This window comes from Spermophilus citellus, assembly GCF_964194105.1.
Source record: "Spermophilus citellus genome assembly, chromosome: 6".
NCBI lineage: Eukaryota > Metazoa > Chordata > Mammalia > Rodentia > Sciuridae > Spermophilus > Spermophilus citellus.
This window is the reverse complement of record NC_138187.1, coordinates 74,493,991-74,513,064: the sequence shown is the minus strand read 5'-3', so window position 1 is coordinate 74,513,064 and position 19,074 is coordinate 74,493,991. Positions and strand designations below refer to the sequence as shown.

At 34.5% G+C, this 19,074-nt stretch overlaps 1 protein-coding gene across 1 annotated transcript in view; it reads left to right on the top strand.

The window, feature by feature from the left end:
• The window catches only part of ST8SIA6 (ST8 alpha-N-acetyl-neuraminide alpha-2,8-sialyltransferase 6), a gene marked incomplete at both ends in the record, with an annotated part of 129,088 nt that overhangs the window by 79,813 nt on the left and 30,201 nt on the right, over positions 1 to 19,074 (top strand). The window contains one exon of the mRNA XM_081298190.1: positions 8,703 to 8,789. Coding sequence (XP_081154316.1) covers positions 8,703 to 8,789 — 87 coding nt within the window. The remainder of the gene's footprint in view (positions 1 to 8,702; positions 8,790 to 19,074) is intronic.

Below are 19,074 nucleotides of genomic sequence, written 5' to 3'. Positions count from 1 at the left end.
TATTCATAATTTGAGTCTCATTTTGAGTATTATTAATAATGATTTAAATAGGCATTATTTATTCTTTAGAAAATAACTTGCTGCATTATTTAGTGTGATTTATTGTGTATCTTGGGACCAGAAAATTTTTCTGATGGGATTAATTTTCAGTTTCATTATGAAAATAGATGAGATGCAGCATGATATATTGGAGTGAGAGCCAGGCTCTGAATCAGAAGACAGGAGTTTAATTCTTAGCTCATCTACTTACAGTGTAATGTTGAGCAAGCTGTTTACCTTCCCAGAACTTTTAGTTTGTCATCCACAAAAATAGAAGTAATATCCTAAATGGAACTGCCTTTCAAGATTTTAGGGTAGGGTCTGTGCTTTGTAAACTGAAAACCCACAGTAAATGTAAATGTGCAGACAGTGAGCTGTGATTTGGAGTATTCTACTTAACAGGAGGCTTTTGAAGAGACACATTTATCCCACTAATTGACCCACACTTGTAGCATACAGGTAGCTTTTCCTGCCAAATGATTTTCTAATACATCCATGCTCCCTGCTTATAATCGTGATGTACTGTGGCAAACGTAGTTTTCTAAAACAGGGGATTTATTTTTCAGTAGAAAAGAATAAGGATTTATAAAAAGAAAACTCCCTTTTCTAGTCCACATTCTTTCCTTTTATTGTATCAGGAGATAATGCTTCATTAGTGGATTGAAACTACAAAGAGTTTTTGAGCCAGGTGTGGTACTGCACACCTGTATTTCCAGCAGCTGGGGAGGCTGAGGCAGGAAGATCGATAAGTTCAAGGCCAGCCTCAGCAACTTAGTGAGACATTATCTCAAAATAAAAAATAAAAAAGGGTGGGGATGTGGCTCAGTGGTTGAGTGCCTTGGTTCAACCCTCAATACCCACCTCAAAAAAGGGGAAAAAAAAAAAGAAGTCTTTGAACACAGCAATCTCAGAGACTAAGTAGTTTGAGTATTGTCTTCCAATTGTAAATTGGCCAGAGATATTTTTTTTCCTTCTAATATTGTGTCTGCTATAATGTGTTCACTTGGTTTTAAATATCAGTGGCTAAAGGTCAAGAGCCATTTTCTACAGCTACTTCACCAGTAAAATTAGATACATTGTGATTGACATCTTTTAATATTGAGTTAAATTGGAGCCAACTACAATTTACTGAGGAATGAATGCCACTAAAACAAATTGCTTTAAAGACTATGCGTACTTCACAATGCACCTTTATTCTAATTGGAAAAGTATGGCAATTTTACTGTTCCAGACTAAGTTGGTATTCAGGCAAGAATGATTTCAAAATGGCACAAACTCTGCTTTTCACATTAGCCAAAATATAAAAACTCAAGAGCATTTGCATAAAATCTTGGTGGAAATAAAATCATGTCTGATTTCCCAAGGTAACAGTTGTCAGCCATCTTGGCCAATTTCAAGTTACCAGTGGTTTAACAACCTGCTTACAATATTCCCCAAAATTTAACAGTCAGCTCCCACAAGCTCCTTTGAACCAGCTCTAGCACACCAAGGAGAGATTCCAGAGAAAGGGAGGAAAGGCTGCCCCTCCCCCATCCCAACAAAGAGGATTGAGAAAGCAGATTATGCTCAAATCCAAGATTCAGCCAAAGAGATAGGGATGAATTGTTTTCTCTCTTTCAAGTTGCAGAGGTTTTTGTGTTGCTACTACATAGCAAGATAAACCCTTTCTCTATTTCTAGATTACTACTGCAGGGGCTCAAAGAGGAAGATGAGTGTGGTCAATTTAAGGGTTACTGGTGAGAAAATTGGTAAAAGTAACAGAAGATACACATATGCATGCCCTCTTTAGTGCCAATAAATTAGGAAGAATCAGTTGGATTATTGGACTGACACAGACACTAACTAGCTATTAAGCCATAATATGAGAATTCTCAGGCAATACACAAAGGGCAGCTAGGTGTTAATGCAGGGTGATTGGTAAATAGGACAAGTCAGTGGAAGTCAGCAATAGGGAAAGTTAATAAGTAGAAGCCATAATCCATGGAACAAGGAATGTTGCTTTGAGCTTGTTCAGAGGTTGGTGGTCTCATTACATTTTCTATTTTTTTTTAAACATGCCTTTCCTAGGTTAACAAAGATAATCAACATGTTTTAGAATTGTGCTAGACTAGAAATGGTGTCTTTCAAGTCCTGAACCGAAGGGGACAGAGTGGGAAATCAACATGTAACCTCACAATTAAATTCAATATAAGAAAGACTGTTGTAGAAGTACTGGTCATGAGACTATGAGAGCTCATAGGAAATAGCAACTGTGTTATCCAGGGAACTCCAGTTTAAATATACTCCAGGTTCATAGTTACTAGAATTTCAAATTTTAGATATTTGATTCATGGTTGAGCAGACAGAGGTTATTATCTTAGTTAAATATACAATTTGATGGGTCTTGACATATATATGCACCATTGCTACAGTTAAACTAATGAACGTGTCTATCACCCACAAAAGTTTTCTGGTGTTCTTTTGTAATCCATTTCTCTCCTCCACTGCCTCCTCCCCTCCACATGCAAGCCCCACACCCAATATCCCCTTCTTTGTTACTCTGGACTAGTTCTCATTTTCTGGTTGCAATCTGCATTGTGTGTTCTTTTTTCTGTCTTTTTTCAATCAGCATAATTATTTTGAGATCAATCTATGTCTTTTCAGGTATCAGTAGTTCAATAACATCATTATTCCACTGCTATATAGACACCATGGTTTGCTGATCCATTCACTTCCTTATGGACATTTGTATTGTTTTCAGTGTGGGGCTGTTAGAAATGAAGCTGTTTTCAATATTAGTGTTTAAGTCTTTGTGTTGGCATATGTTTTCATTTCTCCCGGGTATTAAATAAACTAGGAGTAGAACAGCTGGGCTATAGGTAACTACAGAAGGTTTGTGTTTAATTTTTAAAGGAACTTCCAGATAACTTTCTAAACTAATTGTATATTTTGCATTCTCATCAGAAGTATGAGAGTCCTAGATGCCCTATTCCTATGCCAAATGATATGATCTATTGTTTTCTATTGTAGCCCGTTCTAGTGGATGTGTCCTTGTATAATATCATGATTTTAATTTACATTTCCCTAGTAACTAATGTGGTTGATCAATTTTTCATGGTTTTGCCACCCATCATATTTCGTTAGATGTCAATTCAAATGTTTCTCATTATTTTTAACTGAGTTGTTTGCTTTATCATTGAATTGTAAGATTTCTTTATATATTCTTGGTACAAGTTCCTCATCATGTATGTGTTGTGAAAGTATTTTCTTCCTTTTATAGACATGTATTTTCATTTTCTTTTTTGTTTAATTTTTTTTAGACATTGATGGATCTTTATTTTATTCATTTATTTATATGTGGTTTTGAGAATTGAACCCAGTGCCTCACAGATGCTAGGCAAGTGCCCTACCACTGAGCCACAATCCCAGCCCTATTTTCATTTTCTTTACAGTGTTTTTAAATTAATCTCTTAATCTTGATGTTTGATTTATGAATTTCTTATTTTATAAGAATTTATTTTATAAATTTCTTATTTTATTTTTACACTACGTACACAATACATATAAATCCAATGTCGATATGTGTTTGTCTTGTTTTCTTCTAGAGCTTTTCTAGCTATAACTTTTAACTTAGGCCAGTGATCTACTTAAGGTTAATATTAGCAAGTAGAGTGAGGTCAGAGTTGAGGGTTTACTGTTGTTTTTCATATAATTATCCAGGTTCCCCAGAAATCCTAGTTAAAAAGTTTATTTTTCCCACTGAGTTACCTTGTTCAACAGCTTTATTTATAGATTTCTATTATTTTGATAATTGATTTTAAGACACTGTTATTATAGTGCTATAGTAAAATCTCAAATTAGGTAGTATAACTCTTCCAACTTTGATGTTGATTTTCTGTCAGCTATTCTTAAGCATTTCAATTTCCATAAGAATTTTAGAATCATCTTCTTAATATCTAAAAAAAAGTACTGCTAAAGTTTTTATTTAAATTGCACCAAATCATAGATATATTTTGGGGAAATTGATAATCTCAAGTCTTCTGACTAGTGAACATGAGATATGGCTCCACTAATTTAATTCTTTGATTTCTTTTATCAATATTTTATACTTTTTAGTATATAGGCCATGTACATTTTGGTCTATGTATTTTATATTTTCATGTTATAAATGGAAATGTTAGTTACTTCTTGCTAGTGCACAAAAATATAATTGCCTTAGTGCATTGACTTTCTATACTGCAAATTTGCTAAATTATTATTTGTTCCTATAGATTTTTTTGTAGATTCTTTAGATAATCATGTCACCTCTGAATAAACACAACTGGCTTCTTGTTTTTTGGTGTGGATAGATATATTTCTTTTTCTTGTCTTATTGCCTTGGTTGGATTTCCAGTACAATGTAGAATAGAGATGATGAGAGTGGAATCCTTTGGTGTTCCTTATCTTAAAGAGAAAACAGTATGCCTTTTACCATGAAGTGTGTTTTTAGCTGTAGATTCTTCTGTAGAATGCCCTTAGTTAAGTTGTGAAAATTCCTTTCTATGTTGAATTTTCTAGGAGTTTTTGGCATATTTCTTGTTGGATTAGGTCATTTTTCTTTGTTGTTATATTACTATAGTAAATTGCATTGATACTCTAATGTGTCAATTAAAATATCAACATTCTAATAACATTGTAATTCTATATATATATATATATATATATAATTTTTTATATTATTGGATTTGATTCAAAAAACATTTTGCTGGGAAGTTTTGCATCTATGTATGTAAGGGATATTTGTCTGTAGTTTTTCTTCCCTTTAATGTCTTTTTTTTCTGGGTTTAGTATCAGGATAGCACTGTTTTCATAGAGGGAGTTGAGAAGTTCCCTCACCCTGTCAATTTTCTAGAAGAGTTTGTGTAGACTTGGTATAAATATTCCTTAAATGTTTCATAAAATTCTCCAGTGAAGTCATTTGAGCCTGGTGTTTTCTTTGTGAGAAGAATTTTAACTACAATTTTATAGTAGTTATGGGTCTCTTCATATATTCATTTTACCAATATATGTGAGTGAGCTTTATAGTTTGCTTCTTTCAATAAGTATGTTGATTGCATTTAAGTCAATGACACTTTTTGACATAAAGTTATTATATCATGGTTACATATATAGGACTGTTACACTGCATCCTCTTTTATTTCTGACATTGGCCATTGTACCTTTCATTTTTTTCTTGATCAATGTAGCAGTAGGTTTATCAATTTTATTGGTATTTTCAATGAATCAGCTATTGACTTAATTGATTCTTAATTATTTATTGATTTCTGATCTTGTCCTATTTTCTCATGGTAATATTTCTTGCTCAGGAATATTATTTTCAAAGGCAATATTCCTTGATAAAAATCTACTATGAATATAGCCACTCCAACTTTGTTTAATTAATTCTTCTATAGGACATTCTTTCCCATCTTTTTACTTCTAACTTATTTATTTATATGAAGCCAGTTTCTTTTAGGCAACATACAATTGGTAGTCTAATATCTCTGTCTTTTTAATTGGTATGTGTACATCATTTACCTTTGATGTGGTTATTCATTTGGTTGGGTTTAAATCTACCATCTTGATATTTGTTTTCTGTTTGCCTATTATTCCTTTCTTCTCTCTTTTTCTGCTTTCCTTTGGATAGAGTATTTTTGTTATTACATTTTTATGGTTTTAGTTTTAGTTTTTTTTCTGGTTACTTTAGATAAAATATATATTATTTTCTTCTTCCAATCTGCTTTCAAGTGATTTATACTCCCTCTATTCCTTCTCATCCTCTGTCTTCTGACCTCTGTTCTAGACATTATGTATTTTTATATATACTATAACCCCCGATTTGTTGTTATTGTTGTTATTATTATTTTTACTTTAAACTGTCAATTATCTTTTTGGGGGAGGGTACCAGGGATTCAATCCAGGGACAGCCCTTTTTTGTATTTATTTAGAAACAGGCTCTCACTGAGTTGCTTAGTACCTTGCTTTTGCTGAGGCTGGCTTTAAATTCATGATCCTCCTGCTTCAGCCTCCTCCAGAGCGGCTGGGGTTACAGGTGTGTGTCACTATGCCCAGCTTGTCAATTACCTTTTAAAGAGCCTTGGAAAAAGAAGCAAAAGTTTTTAATGTATGTTTCCATAATTTATTCTCAGTGCTCTTCATTACTCTTTGTTTATCCAGATACCAATCTGGTTTTATTTCTCTTATGTCTAAAGAACTCCCTTTAACATTGCTTGTACTGCAGGTCTGCTGGTTGTGAATTATTTTGGCTTTTGTATGTCTGACAAAGCCTTTATTTTACCTTCATTTTTTTTAAAAAAATATCATTTTAGTTATAGATGAACATAATCTTTATTTATTTTTATGTGGGGCTTTATTTTTTATATGGATCTAGCCCAGTGCCTCAATGTGAGGGACAAGGGCTCTACAACTGAGCTACAGCCCCAGCCCCTTTACCTTCATTTTAAAGAGATTTCCTGAATAGAGAATTCTAGAATGACAGTTTCCCCCAAATCCCAGTCTGTAATGCTATTGTTCTACTGCCTTCCAGTTTGCATTGTTTCCAACAAGATGTCCATTGTTATTCTTATCTTTGCTTTTTTATACTGAATATATTTTTACACTAATTACTTTTAAGATCTTCTCTTTATCACTGGCTTGAAAAATTTTATTACACTTTGTTTTATTGTTGTTGTTTGTATTTATTGTTCTTTGGGTGTGTTGGGCTTCTTAGATCTCCGAATTTATAGTTTTCATTGAATTTTGGGGAAAAAAATTCCACCATAATTAAAAAAAAATATTTTCTTTGTTTTCTCTCTTTTTCTAGGATTATAATTACACTTATATTAGGCCATTTCAAATTGTATCACAGCTGACTGATTTTCCATTTTTTATTCATTCTTTTTTAATTTTCATTAGTTTCTCTTATTAACTCTTCAAGTTCATTAATCTTATTGTCTTAGCCATATATTATAAGAAATTTGATTTCTTTTCATTTTATAAATTACATTTAAACAAAATTTGAAACTTTTGCACTTTTATTGCTATGGTAAGATGATTGCTTTCCACTTATTTTACTTTTCATGTTATGCTTTATCTTGATGACATAAAATACAATTGCAATTTTTGTTAACTTAGTTAGATATTTATATTTGGTTCCTCCCTTTAATTGTGTGTTAGTTTTTGTTGTTGTTGTTGTTGTTGTTGTTAGTACAATCATTTTTGTTCCTTTGGTCATGGACCCTCGTACACATAGTGCTTTGATTTTAGACTTATCAATATTACCAAAAGATTTGAAGCTATGCCTTGGTAGTAGACAAGATTTCTCCAGGCACAGGAGAAGTCATAGTATTATGCTTTTCTGGAAGAGCCAGACTTGAGGAAACTTTGGTAGATTGCTGAATATGTGTTTGTTTTGGGGGGTTTAACAGTTGCTTGCAAAGTGTCCCTATCATTCTCCATGGGGGACAGGCAATGTTCACCAGAATATATTATTCATATTGGTAGTATCCTTGAAAGGAAATAAATCCAAGAGAAAGATAAATTTCAGGGACAAAGGAGTTGCTTGGTCAACTGCATTTCCTAACTATAAGAGAAATATTTTATTTTAGAAATAAACTTTGGAGAAACACTGTTTTATTTGTGTGTGCAAGGACGGAATTTTTCAGACAAAGCTATCTTTTCCTTCCCTATCTGCTCACCAACATATTCTCCATCTTGTCATGAAGCCTTGGTTTCTAATAGTTAGCAACTAATGACTAAAGACTAATTGAAAGAAAACTTAAGGATTTATTCATTCACATGAGCACCTTTAAGGACTAAGCACTATTCTGTGCTTTGGAATTAATACTTCAGATAGAGGGAGCTCTGTTGCAAACTGACACCCTGTCCTGTGCTTTTAAACTGTAGAACTGTGCCTATAGTTTTTTTTTTTTTTTTGTGTGTGTGTGTGTGTGTGTGTGTGTGTGTGTGTATGTGTGTGTGTGTGTGTTGGGGGGGAAGTTCTGGGTATTGAACTCAGTGGCACTTGACCACTGAGTCACATCCCCAGCACTGAGTTGCTTAGTGCCTGGCTTTTGCTGAGGCTGACTTTGAACCCTCCATCCTCCTGTCTCAGCCTCCTGAGCCACTGGGATTACAGGTGTGTGCCACCATGCCCAGCCTGTGTCTACAGATTTTTATAACAATATATATGTCTCCTCCCTTAGCCTAATATGTTTTTTATGTGCTATTCAAAGTTAAAACTTAAGATGGTTGTTTTGGGAAAGTTTTAGCTATATATCCCAAGGTCAATTATCAACTTAGAATCTGAAAAACAATGATTACATATTATTGAGAAAAATCTATAAAGTATATATTTATTTGTCTATGAGTTTAAAGCCATTTTGAAATGACCATAAGACACATGTGCAAGTTGTGCTACCACAGTTTTTAAAACTAGACTTGGTTTACAAGATGTGCAATTTATATATTCCTAAACCAACATAATAATTATTTGTAAGTTGTATGATCCTAATGTTTCTAAATGAGTTCTAGTATTTAATTATTTCTACTTTATTCCAGAAAAGATTTAGAGGAGGGCTACAATGAGTAGATTTTATAAAAGTGTCATCTAAGAAAGCACTATGTGAGATCTTTATTTTCTAATTACATTGATATTTAACTTTTAGACAAAAAGAAGATGATTACCTTCAGATCATCACAGATATCCAGAACTGTCCTTGGAAACGACAAGCAGAAGAATATGAAAATTTCAGGTAAAAGATTTTTTATAAATAATATGAGTGAAAAAAATGTTCATTTGCTTTGTAGAAAAATAGGCAACAAGTTATTAAAGCAAACAGTAGAAAGGGCCACCTGGTAATCAGGAGGATCGAATTCTAAGGCCCTCTTGTGAGGCACATGGCATTTCTATCCACACTGCTTACTTAAAAGTTTTTAATTTTGATAGATACTGGAATTAATTCCAAAAAAATGCAAGTCCTAAAAAAAATTTTTTATTAATGCTTTTATTATATTTTAGAAGATGATACTTCTATGTGCCCTTTTTGGTATGTGTTTATTTTATAAATAAAATATAATGGTATTAAGGAATGTTCGACAAACGTACAGAGAAGAAAATCATCCATGATCCCTTTAATTTAGAACAAAAGCTGTTTTGCTTTGTGCATATTCTCCTCCAGTTTTTTTATTAGCTTTTTAACACAAGTGACATTTAGGAGCATGAATTGCTGTATGTTGTAACTTACAGAGGAACCATCAACTGCAAAACTAGCTTACCACTTTGCCATTAAAGAGCTATCATTCATGCTTGGAGAATTTGTAGTTGCACCCAGATAAAAATGCCATTTGTGAAAGCGATATGCTGTTGGGGTGCACAGATATTTATTTGTTACCCTTTCTTCCCCAAACCATACCTAGCACAGAGCAGGTCAGTTGTCTGTGCTAGCCAGGTGTAAATTATTCTGGATTGTATTTTGTTTTTCTGGTTCTCTTCTATGCATCCCACTCAGGTTTTGATCTGTGCTAAATTATTTTGTTATATTACAAGCCAGAGACTCATCTTTATCTTCACTTTTTCACATTTTCAAGTTTAATTTAAGCAGTAAGCCTAAAAAGTCTTATTAATGGGACTTTGCTTTCTCTTAAAATTTTCTTAGGAAATATCTGCTGTCTACCTCTCTTCTAGAAAAGGCAGCAGCGACCCTTCTGTTTCCTTGTGCCCCCTCAGATGAACGGCCTCTGATTTCCCTGAGAATATAAGAGGGGTTCTGATCAGCCCCTTTTGGGTTGAAGAGTAGCTTCCTGATTGGCTTGATATCTTCCCTCCACTGTATTAGACAAATGGATGTCGTGACTTCCTGTAGGATTGATTCCATAAGCATCTTACCTGTCATTTCAGGGTGAGAGGCTAGAACAGAGATTCCTATTAAACTCTTTCACCTCCAGGATACCTTAGGTTACACAGACCTATTCAAGACTGGCTTCAATGTCCTGAAGAGGATCCAGAGAGATCTGATAGAAAGCTGTGCTGACAATCATAACCCAAATAATCACGGTATCAAGAGTGGCAGCAGAATCTGATTTTCAGAGACCTTTTCTCACATCTAAATGGGCAAGAAATGATGAGGGAATTATTGAGCTATTGAGGTTCAATTATTGAGCTATTGAGGTTCAATAGCTCGATTATTAAATAATTAACTAGAAAACTAGATGAGTAGTGATGGCAATAATGAAAGCAGGGGTAAAGAAGCTGCTACTTCTGGCCAGTGGCAGACACCTGTAATCCCAGTGGCTCAGGAGACTGAGGCAGGAGGATCATGAGTTCGGAGCTAGCCTCAGCAAAAGCAAGGTGTTAAGCAACTTAGTGAGACCCGGTCTCTAAATAAAATATAAAATAGGGCTGGGGATGTGGCTCAGTGGTTGAGAGCCTAGAGTTCAATCTCTAGAACCAATAAATAAATAAATAAATAAATAAATAAACAAACAAACAAACAAACAAATAAATAAATAAATAAAATAAAAAGAAGCTTATTTCTGGCTGTCAAGTTGGTTCAGACCAAGAGGGTAGTGCAAACAAAACAAAGAGCACCAGATACCTGTTTAAGGGCGTTAGAAAACTACTGGACCAGGGGGAATTTACAGGACTAAGAGCCCCAGGAAGATGGAATCCAAAGGAGCTGAGTGGCATTTGGGGCTGCTTTTTCTCAGAAGGGACTTGCTGAATGTAAAATGACGAGAGCTTGAGAAGCTGAGCAGAGCTTCCAGAAATCCCTGGAAAAGACCAGCTCTCCAAAGAACTGAAGCCTGAATTCAAATCATTTCCATCCTCAGCTGGATTTAGGAGATCTGCCCTTAGCCTAGATAACAAATAGAAGCAAAAGTAAATCCTCTCTGGAAGAAGGTAATATTATTCAGAGCTTTAAATTATCTCTGCAAGTTTTCTCACACAATGTCTGGCTCAATTAAAATTTTTTTAAATTTTTTTTTTCCTTTTAAAGATTTAAAGGTTTCTTTTTTCTTTCTTCCCTTCCATTTTTTTCTTTTGAAACAAAAATTGGCAGTCACTTTAAATCCAAAACTGCATGAGCATCCTTGCTGCAAATTATGATAGATTGCAGCTATGTGATTGATGGTACATTTTCTCCTTAGTACCATCTCAGTATAAAAAGTGCATCAGTAACCATGACAATTACCCAATGGTCTATCTATCCCTTCAGGGACAATTTAAGTAAACATCTGGGACTATACCACTTATGGTGTGTTGTCATTTGAGAGAACACATTATGGTGACATTTACTTATTTACTTGAGTATATATTACATTATAATGTTTACATTATGGACATATTTTTAAGCTGAATTGTATAAACCCTCAACAGAAATCTGTGAAATCAAATCCCAATAAACCATCCACTCTTAATTTTTGCCTAACATAGTTGCCCAAATCTGAGTCTCTACCTATTTATAAAACCAGCATTGTAGAAACATCCCCTATTATTATAGATGTCAAGTAGCTAAATAGTTTTCCATTTTATTTATTTATAGCATTTTATGTCAAATTGAAGGAAAGCAAAATGTGCCTTAAAAAGGCAACAATATTCTTGTAGCAGCCATTACAAAAGTTATATTAAATTCTGAAGAATATGAGTGAGAGAATATATTCTAAATCCATCTGCAACACAATTGTTGAAACTTCCTATAATTGATACACGAAGACTCTGAAAATCATGAGACTCCTATGGTCAAGGGATCTAAAAATAAGAAAGCTTGAAAGTCATTTTTCTCAAATAAGTATGCTACTTGCCAGCAAATGGGGGCAAAATTTATTCATCAAGCAAATATTTGTTGAGCGTTTTCTATATCAAGCACTCTAGACCCCTTTAGTATTGATAAAATGTTGGGTACAAATCATGGCCTCAAGAAATAGTTGTTAAATAATTGGATACATGAAAGTAAAGAATGAAAACAGAAAGTTTCTTTACTGACCTCAAATAATTTATAGTCAGATTGGAAAAAAAATAATACAAATATGTATGATTTAATGTAAAAATGAATGCTTTATGATGTATACTATGATATATCAGTGTAAGCTCTCATTTCTGGAAACATTTTGTAAAAAGAGAACTATAAGTCTGAGGAGGGGCAGCAAGGGAAAGAGAGACCAATTTAGAAATGATAGGGCCAGGAAGAGTGGCCAGTTAGTTTCAAGGCCAGCTTGGGTGAGTACAAATTTGTTCTACGGGGTGCTTGTAGATAGATGGGGGATGGCCTGGTGATGCTTGGAGCTTTGATTATCAGAATAAAATCCACAGGCCTTCTGTAGATAACAGGAACCCAGGAGAGATACTCCTACTAAGGAAACTGCATGACAAATTTATTGTTTCAGGGGAAATATTGGGTCACATAACATTGTGTGAACTGGAGTGTGAGTGGGTTGGAGGAGTCAGAGCAGTTAGGGGCTGGTTGAAGAAGAGTGATTATAGGAAAACAAGTCTGGAACATCAGTAGTAGCTCTGAAACTATCAAGGAAGAGCCACATGACGATGACCCCTGGGGATGGATTGTGATATTTGTCTTGTATTTCCTGTGCCCATCACATAGGCAGTACCCAACCAATAGCTGCAAGACTGGGTTACTTACTGACTTTCAGTTCTCTAACTGAAGGAGAAAATTAAAGTGAGGGCTGGTGATATAGCTCAGTTGGTAGAGTACTTGCCTTGCACGCACAAGGCCCTGGGTTCAATCCCCAGCACCACACACGGAAAAATAAGTAAATGAAGTCAAATGGGAAGTTTTGGATCTGGTTGATTGGTATAATCACAGTGCTACAGACAGAAAGATTTCAAGGGGTAAATGCTTTGGGGAAGATGAGCCCATTCTGGATGGGGTATATCTGAGCTGAGTTGAAGCAACTGGGTATAGAAGACCTTGCCTTGGTCTGGGGAAAAACATGAATGCTAAGAGAACCTGCCTCTCCCCCAAAAGAAAAGTATTACAATTTAAAACTGACTTATGTACAAATATGGCCACTGAACTCGATCTTATCAGCAAGTTTCTTTTGTGCCAAAGGGGCTCATCTTTTTTTCATAGATTCCTGAGTTCATTCAGTACTTACCTAGTAAGTGTGTCTGAGAACTTTGAAGCCTGATTGCATTTCTACCTTCTTACCTGGTTGCCTTTACCTGAATCATGAGAGGTCTAAATGAAAGTCTTTGGTTTTTGGTACTGGGGATTGAACCTAGGGGTGTTTAACCTCTAAACCAATTCCCAGCCCCACCACCACCACCCTTTTTAAAATTTTGAGACAGTCTCACTAAGTTGCTTAGAGCCTCTCTAAATTGCTGACTCTGGCATTGAACTTGCAGTCCTCCTGCCTTAGCCTCCTGAGTTGCTGGGATTATATAGATATGCCCAACATACCCAGCAAAAGGTTCTTAATCCAAAGTCCATATTAGCAGTTTTATAAAGCCTTCAAAATTGTGTGAGAAATTCTGAACATGTTCCTGAGAAAAGGATCCACAACTTTCATCAGATTCTCAAAAAGCCTAGGATGCCCCAAATGACTAAATTATTTCTAGGAATTCTTCTGGATTTGAGGTTCTGGTGGTTTTGGGATTTGATTGCTTATTTCATCTTCCAAGTAGGCATGGTTACCATTAGCCTAGACATTGATCTACCTTCTATTCCTCCCTCCCCTTTAGATATTCTGGCTCTGAATTTGTGTTTTTTTGTTTTGTTTTGTTGGTGAGATCCCATTGAACCTAATTAAAGAGGGTTTTAAGTAAAAGTTGAAAACATTCTACCCATTTGTCTTCTTTTCCTCTTGGTGTCTATTTTCACTTACATATACCTTCACAAACTCTCAAGAATGTTGAAGTATCACCTCCTCTGCTTTTAAAATCATTTATTGAACCACAAGCCAATATACAGAATCATTTGTGGAATAGCTATTTCAATTTCAGTCTAAGAAATGATTCCTCCTCACAGATTCTCCCTCTAATTTTCAGAAACTGATGGCTAAGTATTTGCTTGAGCATGACACTCAGAAATCTGAGATGCTTAAATTGAAATTAGACGTTATATGAAACACCTCTTACTGGTTCTTCCCTGCTTCCTCTCCTTCACCCTTGAAAGCTCTTTTGTGAAGCTCTGGAAACTTCTGGCAAGCAGATTTTATCCCAGCAGAAGATCTTTGAGCTTTAGTAATTAGTCTTAGATTCCCTAAGTAACTTGCATGGAAATTACTACATTAGATTTCTTCAATAGTTTTCTAACTTAAAAGAACTGTATTCATCTGTGTAACTAATTACAGAAATACACAGCAATGGTACTCAATTTTCATATTACCTTCTCATTTTTCCCCAGAAAGTACACTATTGTTATTATTTTTTAGTTTGTTTTGGACCCTCTGATACCATTCAATTTCCTTAAACATCCTCCTGTTTCAAAGATGTGAGTTGGAATCTGAAGATGATTATGATCAATCAAATATTTACTGAAAACTTAAGGGCAGAAAACAGTTCTATTATGTAAATGCACACCTTTAGGACTCATGCAAATGAGATACCTTTCAAATGACTTGTAAAACAGGTATTTGGTGCCCAATTACTTTGTTATGGATATCTATTACATGGTAGCAATTTTAGTGAATCTCAAATTATCCCCTCAGGATTGATTAAATTAAAATTTCTTAAAAGTTAGCCCTTACTCTTTCTTGTGTTGAATTTGTAAGCAAAGATCCCAATTTTATTTTGGTAGATACATTAATGTTCCAAAAATAACACCCTGTATGTTGTTTTCATTTTTACTTGAGCTCCTTGGGAAAAAAAATACACTGTTAAACAAAATAAACTTATATACCATGTCATGTATTTTAATTTTTAAACACTACATTTACATTGTTAAAATAATGCTATTTAATGATTTAATGTTGTGCAAGTATAGAATCCTGCAAATAAGTAGATGGATAAGTTAATCAACATATCAGAAGAAATAATAGATCTGGAAAACCAAATTTAGTTTAACTAACAGAGTTTTCAATTGTCTTCTGAAATATTTCTACAAAAGTAATAGTTCTATTTATTTCTTTAGCTATTTGTGAGCCTAGATTTTTTTAAATTGGCCAAAACTTCCTGAACAATATTTGTGTTCCAGGATTTTTGTCCTCTAGCACAGAGAAGCAAAATCATCTCTGTTTCAGACTTTTTTTGATTATGGAAGAGCACGTTCATTTTTCAAAGCCACTGTTTTTCTCCTTCCTGTTCCTTTTAAATGTTTGCTTTTACAATTCATACAGGGTGACTATGATGACAGCTGAAAGCAATACATATTTTTTTTTCATATTTAAGAAGATATGTGTAGTTTATGATAGGTGTTTTGGGTCAGTTGTCAGATTGAAAAAAACCTTTTTTTTCTCTTTTCCTCTGCATCGAGACTGTTCTTCACTGTTAATATCCTGTCACATCATCTTATTTTTGTCATGCCTTGTAGCATGCCTGTGCATTTAGAAAAGCCACAATAACCACACCATGTCATTACTTCTGCTGTATTTAATAATAGAAATGAGCTCTTGGACATTAGGGACCAGCTCCTCTCCTTAGCCTTCAGAATATAAACTTGGCCATAAAAATGCATTGAACTCACCTGGGATTCATTGTCTTCTAAATTCTATTTCAAAATTTATCTCCCAAGTTATACTCAGTATTAACTATATTGCTGTATGTGCCCATGTCAGATAAGCCTCCTCCAAGGCCATTCTGTCTTTCAAATCTTCCTCACCTTATACCATTGCCTGCAATGTCTTCATCCATGTATTGCACTGTTTAAACACTGGTACAAATTCCAGGAGACAAACCTTCTCCGTGTTTCAACATGACTACTTCACTGCTGGGTTTACATTTCAATAGACTCCATCTCCTTTGCTTTGATAATCATATTCATTTATATTTTATTTTACTTTGGTTTAGTTCTTATATTCTACTCAAATATATGAGCTCCTCTTTCATAAACTTGAAAATATCCGTGCATACATTAGCCAGGAATGGAAAAACGCAGTTGTCTGAGTTGCTGATTGAATTTGGTCTTTATTCATTCTCTCAGACTGAAACTTGTGTGGCTGCCATATTGAATACTAGTTCACACAACCCCTTAAGTTTTTTTTTTTTTTTATGGCTGTCAGGTTTTGAAGGAGAACTTTGGGTTGAGGGATAGGATGAACCCTCAGCAAAATGGTAAAGTTTGTGAAGAATTCATTTGTTTGTTTTATATTTCATATACATCTCCAGATGTATTAAATATCTTCTATGTATCAGATTTCTAGGATTCCTTTTCTCCCCCTTTTCTCAAAATTTTTTTTATTGATTTTTTTTAACATAAGTGACAGCAGAATGCATTACAGTTCTTCAAAATCTTTTAAAAATGGTCTCAGCAATTCCTGTTCTCTGTTGCTTCCAATCCAGTGCCTTGGAATCTCAGGGCCACCACGCCATGTTAGGACTCCATGTTCCCAAATGTTGTCTTCCTTATTCTTTCTCAAAATTCTAGTTACTGTGTGGTAGATCTCTCTTGATCTCCGGGGTATAGTAACTCGTGTTAGATGTCAGTGACCAATAGACTGTTTCTGAAAAGTAAGGAGGCAAATAAACAGTTATTGAATACCTACTGCATGGCAGCTGCAATGCTTGGCACATTGTGTAATCTTTAAAGCATATAATTAAGTGTTGTATATTGTAGTAGATTCAGAGTTGTACAATCATTGCCACTAATTGCAGAATATTTTCATTATTCCCCAAAGAAATCCATTCCCGTTAGTGGTAACTTCCCATTCCAACTCCCTGTAGCCCTTGACAACTAGTAATCTACTTTCATCTGTATAGATATGTTCTAGAAATTTCATATACATGAAATTATATGTGGCCAAGATAGAGGATTATGGATTCTTTCTCTTAGCATTGTTTTCAAGATTTATCATTGAAACATGTATTAATAATTCATTCCTTTATATTATCAAATAATATTCTGTGGTATGAGTATTTTGTTTGCCATTCATTAGTTGAGGAACACTTGTTTCCACTTTTGGTTATTGTGAATAATGCTTTTTTAAATGAACATTTGTATCTGTCCGTGAGCATATGTTTTCATCTCTTGTTATACACCTAGGAGTGGCATTTCTAGTTTATATGGTTTAACATTTTGAGATATTGTCAATCTATTTTCCAAAGTAGGTGCAGATTTTACAGTCCTACCAGCAACATGTAAAGGTTCTAATTTCTCTACATCATTAACAACCTTTCTTATTGTCCTTTTTTAAAATTTGTCATCCTGATGAGTGTGAAATATTATCTTGTGGTTTTTGATTTGTATTTCTCTAGTCATTAATGATGTTGAATATCTTTTCATGTGCTTATTGGCCATTTTTATATCTTTAGAGAAATATCTATTCTAATCATTTACTTTTTATTTTCTTTTTGGTACCAGGAATTGATCCCAAGTTTGCTTAATCACTGAGCCACATCCTCAGCCATTTTTTTTTATGATTTATTTTGAGACAGGGTCTCCCTAAATCCCTAGGACCTCATGAAGTTGCTGAGGTTGGTCTTGAACTTGCAATCTCCTGCCTCAGCCACCAGAGTTGTTGGGCTTTCAGGCATGTACCACCAAACCTGGCTTTTTTGCTCATTTTTAAGATTGACTATTTTTCATTTTATTGTTGAGTTATAAATATTCTTCATATATTTACTTTGTACACACTTCCTCATTATATATATGATTTGCAAGTGTCTTCTCTCACTCTGTGGGTTGCTTTTCAGTTTTCTTAATCCTTTTCTTTGAAGCAAAATCTTTAAAATTTTGATGGAATCCAATTTATTTTTCTTTTATTACTTGTGTTATTGGTGTTATTTCTAAGAAAACATTCCCTGACCCAAGATCATGGTTTATGCCTGTATTTAAGGAGTTTACAGTTTTATCTTTCACACCTGGGACTGTGATCCATTTTGAATTAACTATTGTATATGGTATGAACTAGAAAACTAGCTTCAACTCCAGTTGTCCTAGTTACATTTGTTGTAGGGACTATAAAAAATCATTTACCATCAACATGAGGGTTTATTTCTGGGGTCTCCACTTATTTCCACTGAGCTATTTATCCTTATGCCACCACTAAAAGTTATTGCAAGTTTGAAATTGGGAAGTATGAGGACTCCTCTATGGCTTCCATTTTCAGTCAGGTTTGGAAGGGTATACATAGTTTTCTAAAAGTTTTGACGTTTCCAGTGTTTTTTTTTTTAATCTCTTCTGGGAAAATTGCTCAATTTTGGCCAATTCTTCCTTTCCATTCCCTTCTTTTTTCTACTTCATGCCAGTCCTTACACACTTTAATTTATTGACAGTCTGCCTTGTGCCAGGCACTTTATCTCTTCCTGCCCCTCCTCTGAGTTCTTATATCCTTTCATCAAGTCTTTAACAGCATATGCAAGTCCCGCCAACATAATGTGGTCTTGGTTAGATAGGCTAATCTATTGTTAAATCAATGCTGACATGTCTCCAGTATCATCCAATGGGAGTATTTTGTCATGCAAATGAAAATATGAAACTTCTCTGGGGAGACTGAAGGATGTTATAGTGGTGAGAAGATTGGAAGAAGCAGCCTGAAAGAAGGCAAACAAGATAGAGGATTATGTGCAGTCTCCTAAGACCCCACATTCAGGAATAGAGCAGACAAAACACTGGGCATTTGGGGGTCTAGTCTTAGCTAGTGATTCTGAAGAAGTCTTTAATCTTCTACTTCCTCTCTGTAAAGCCAGGACTTAAGGTAAGCATCTCTAATCTCACTCTTTTTCCCTTGCTTGGATCCCTTAGGTTGTGGCAATAGAAGTGGGTATTAGGAACAATGGAGAGGTTGTCCAAGTTGAGCTATATCTATACAAACACACACCCTCCTATACGCAATGAGGTAAATTAATAAACGAGTGCTTTTTGTTAAGTATTTAATATATACACAGGAATATATATCCAGTTCACTGGTTGGGACTGGACATAC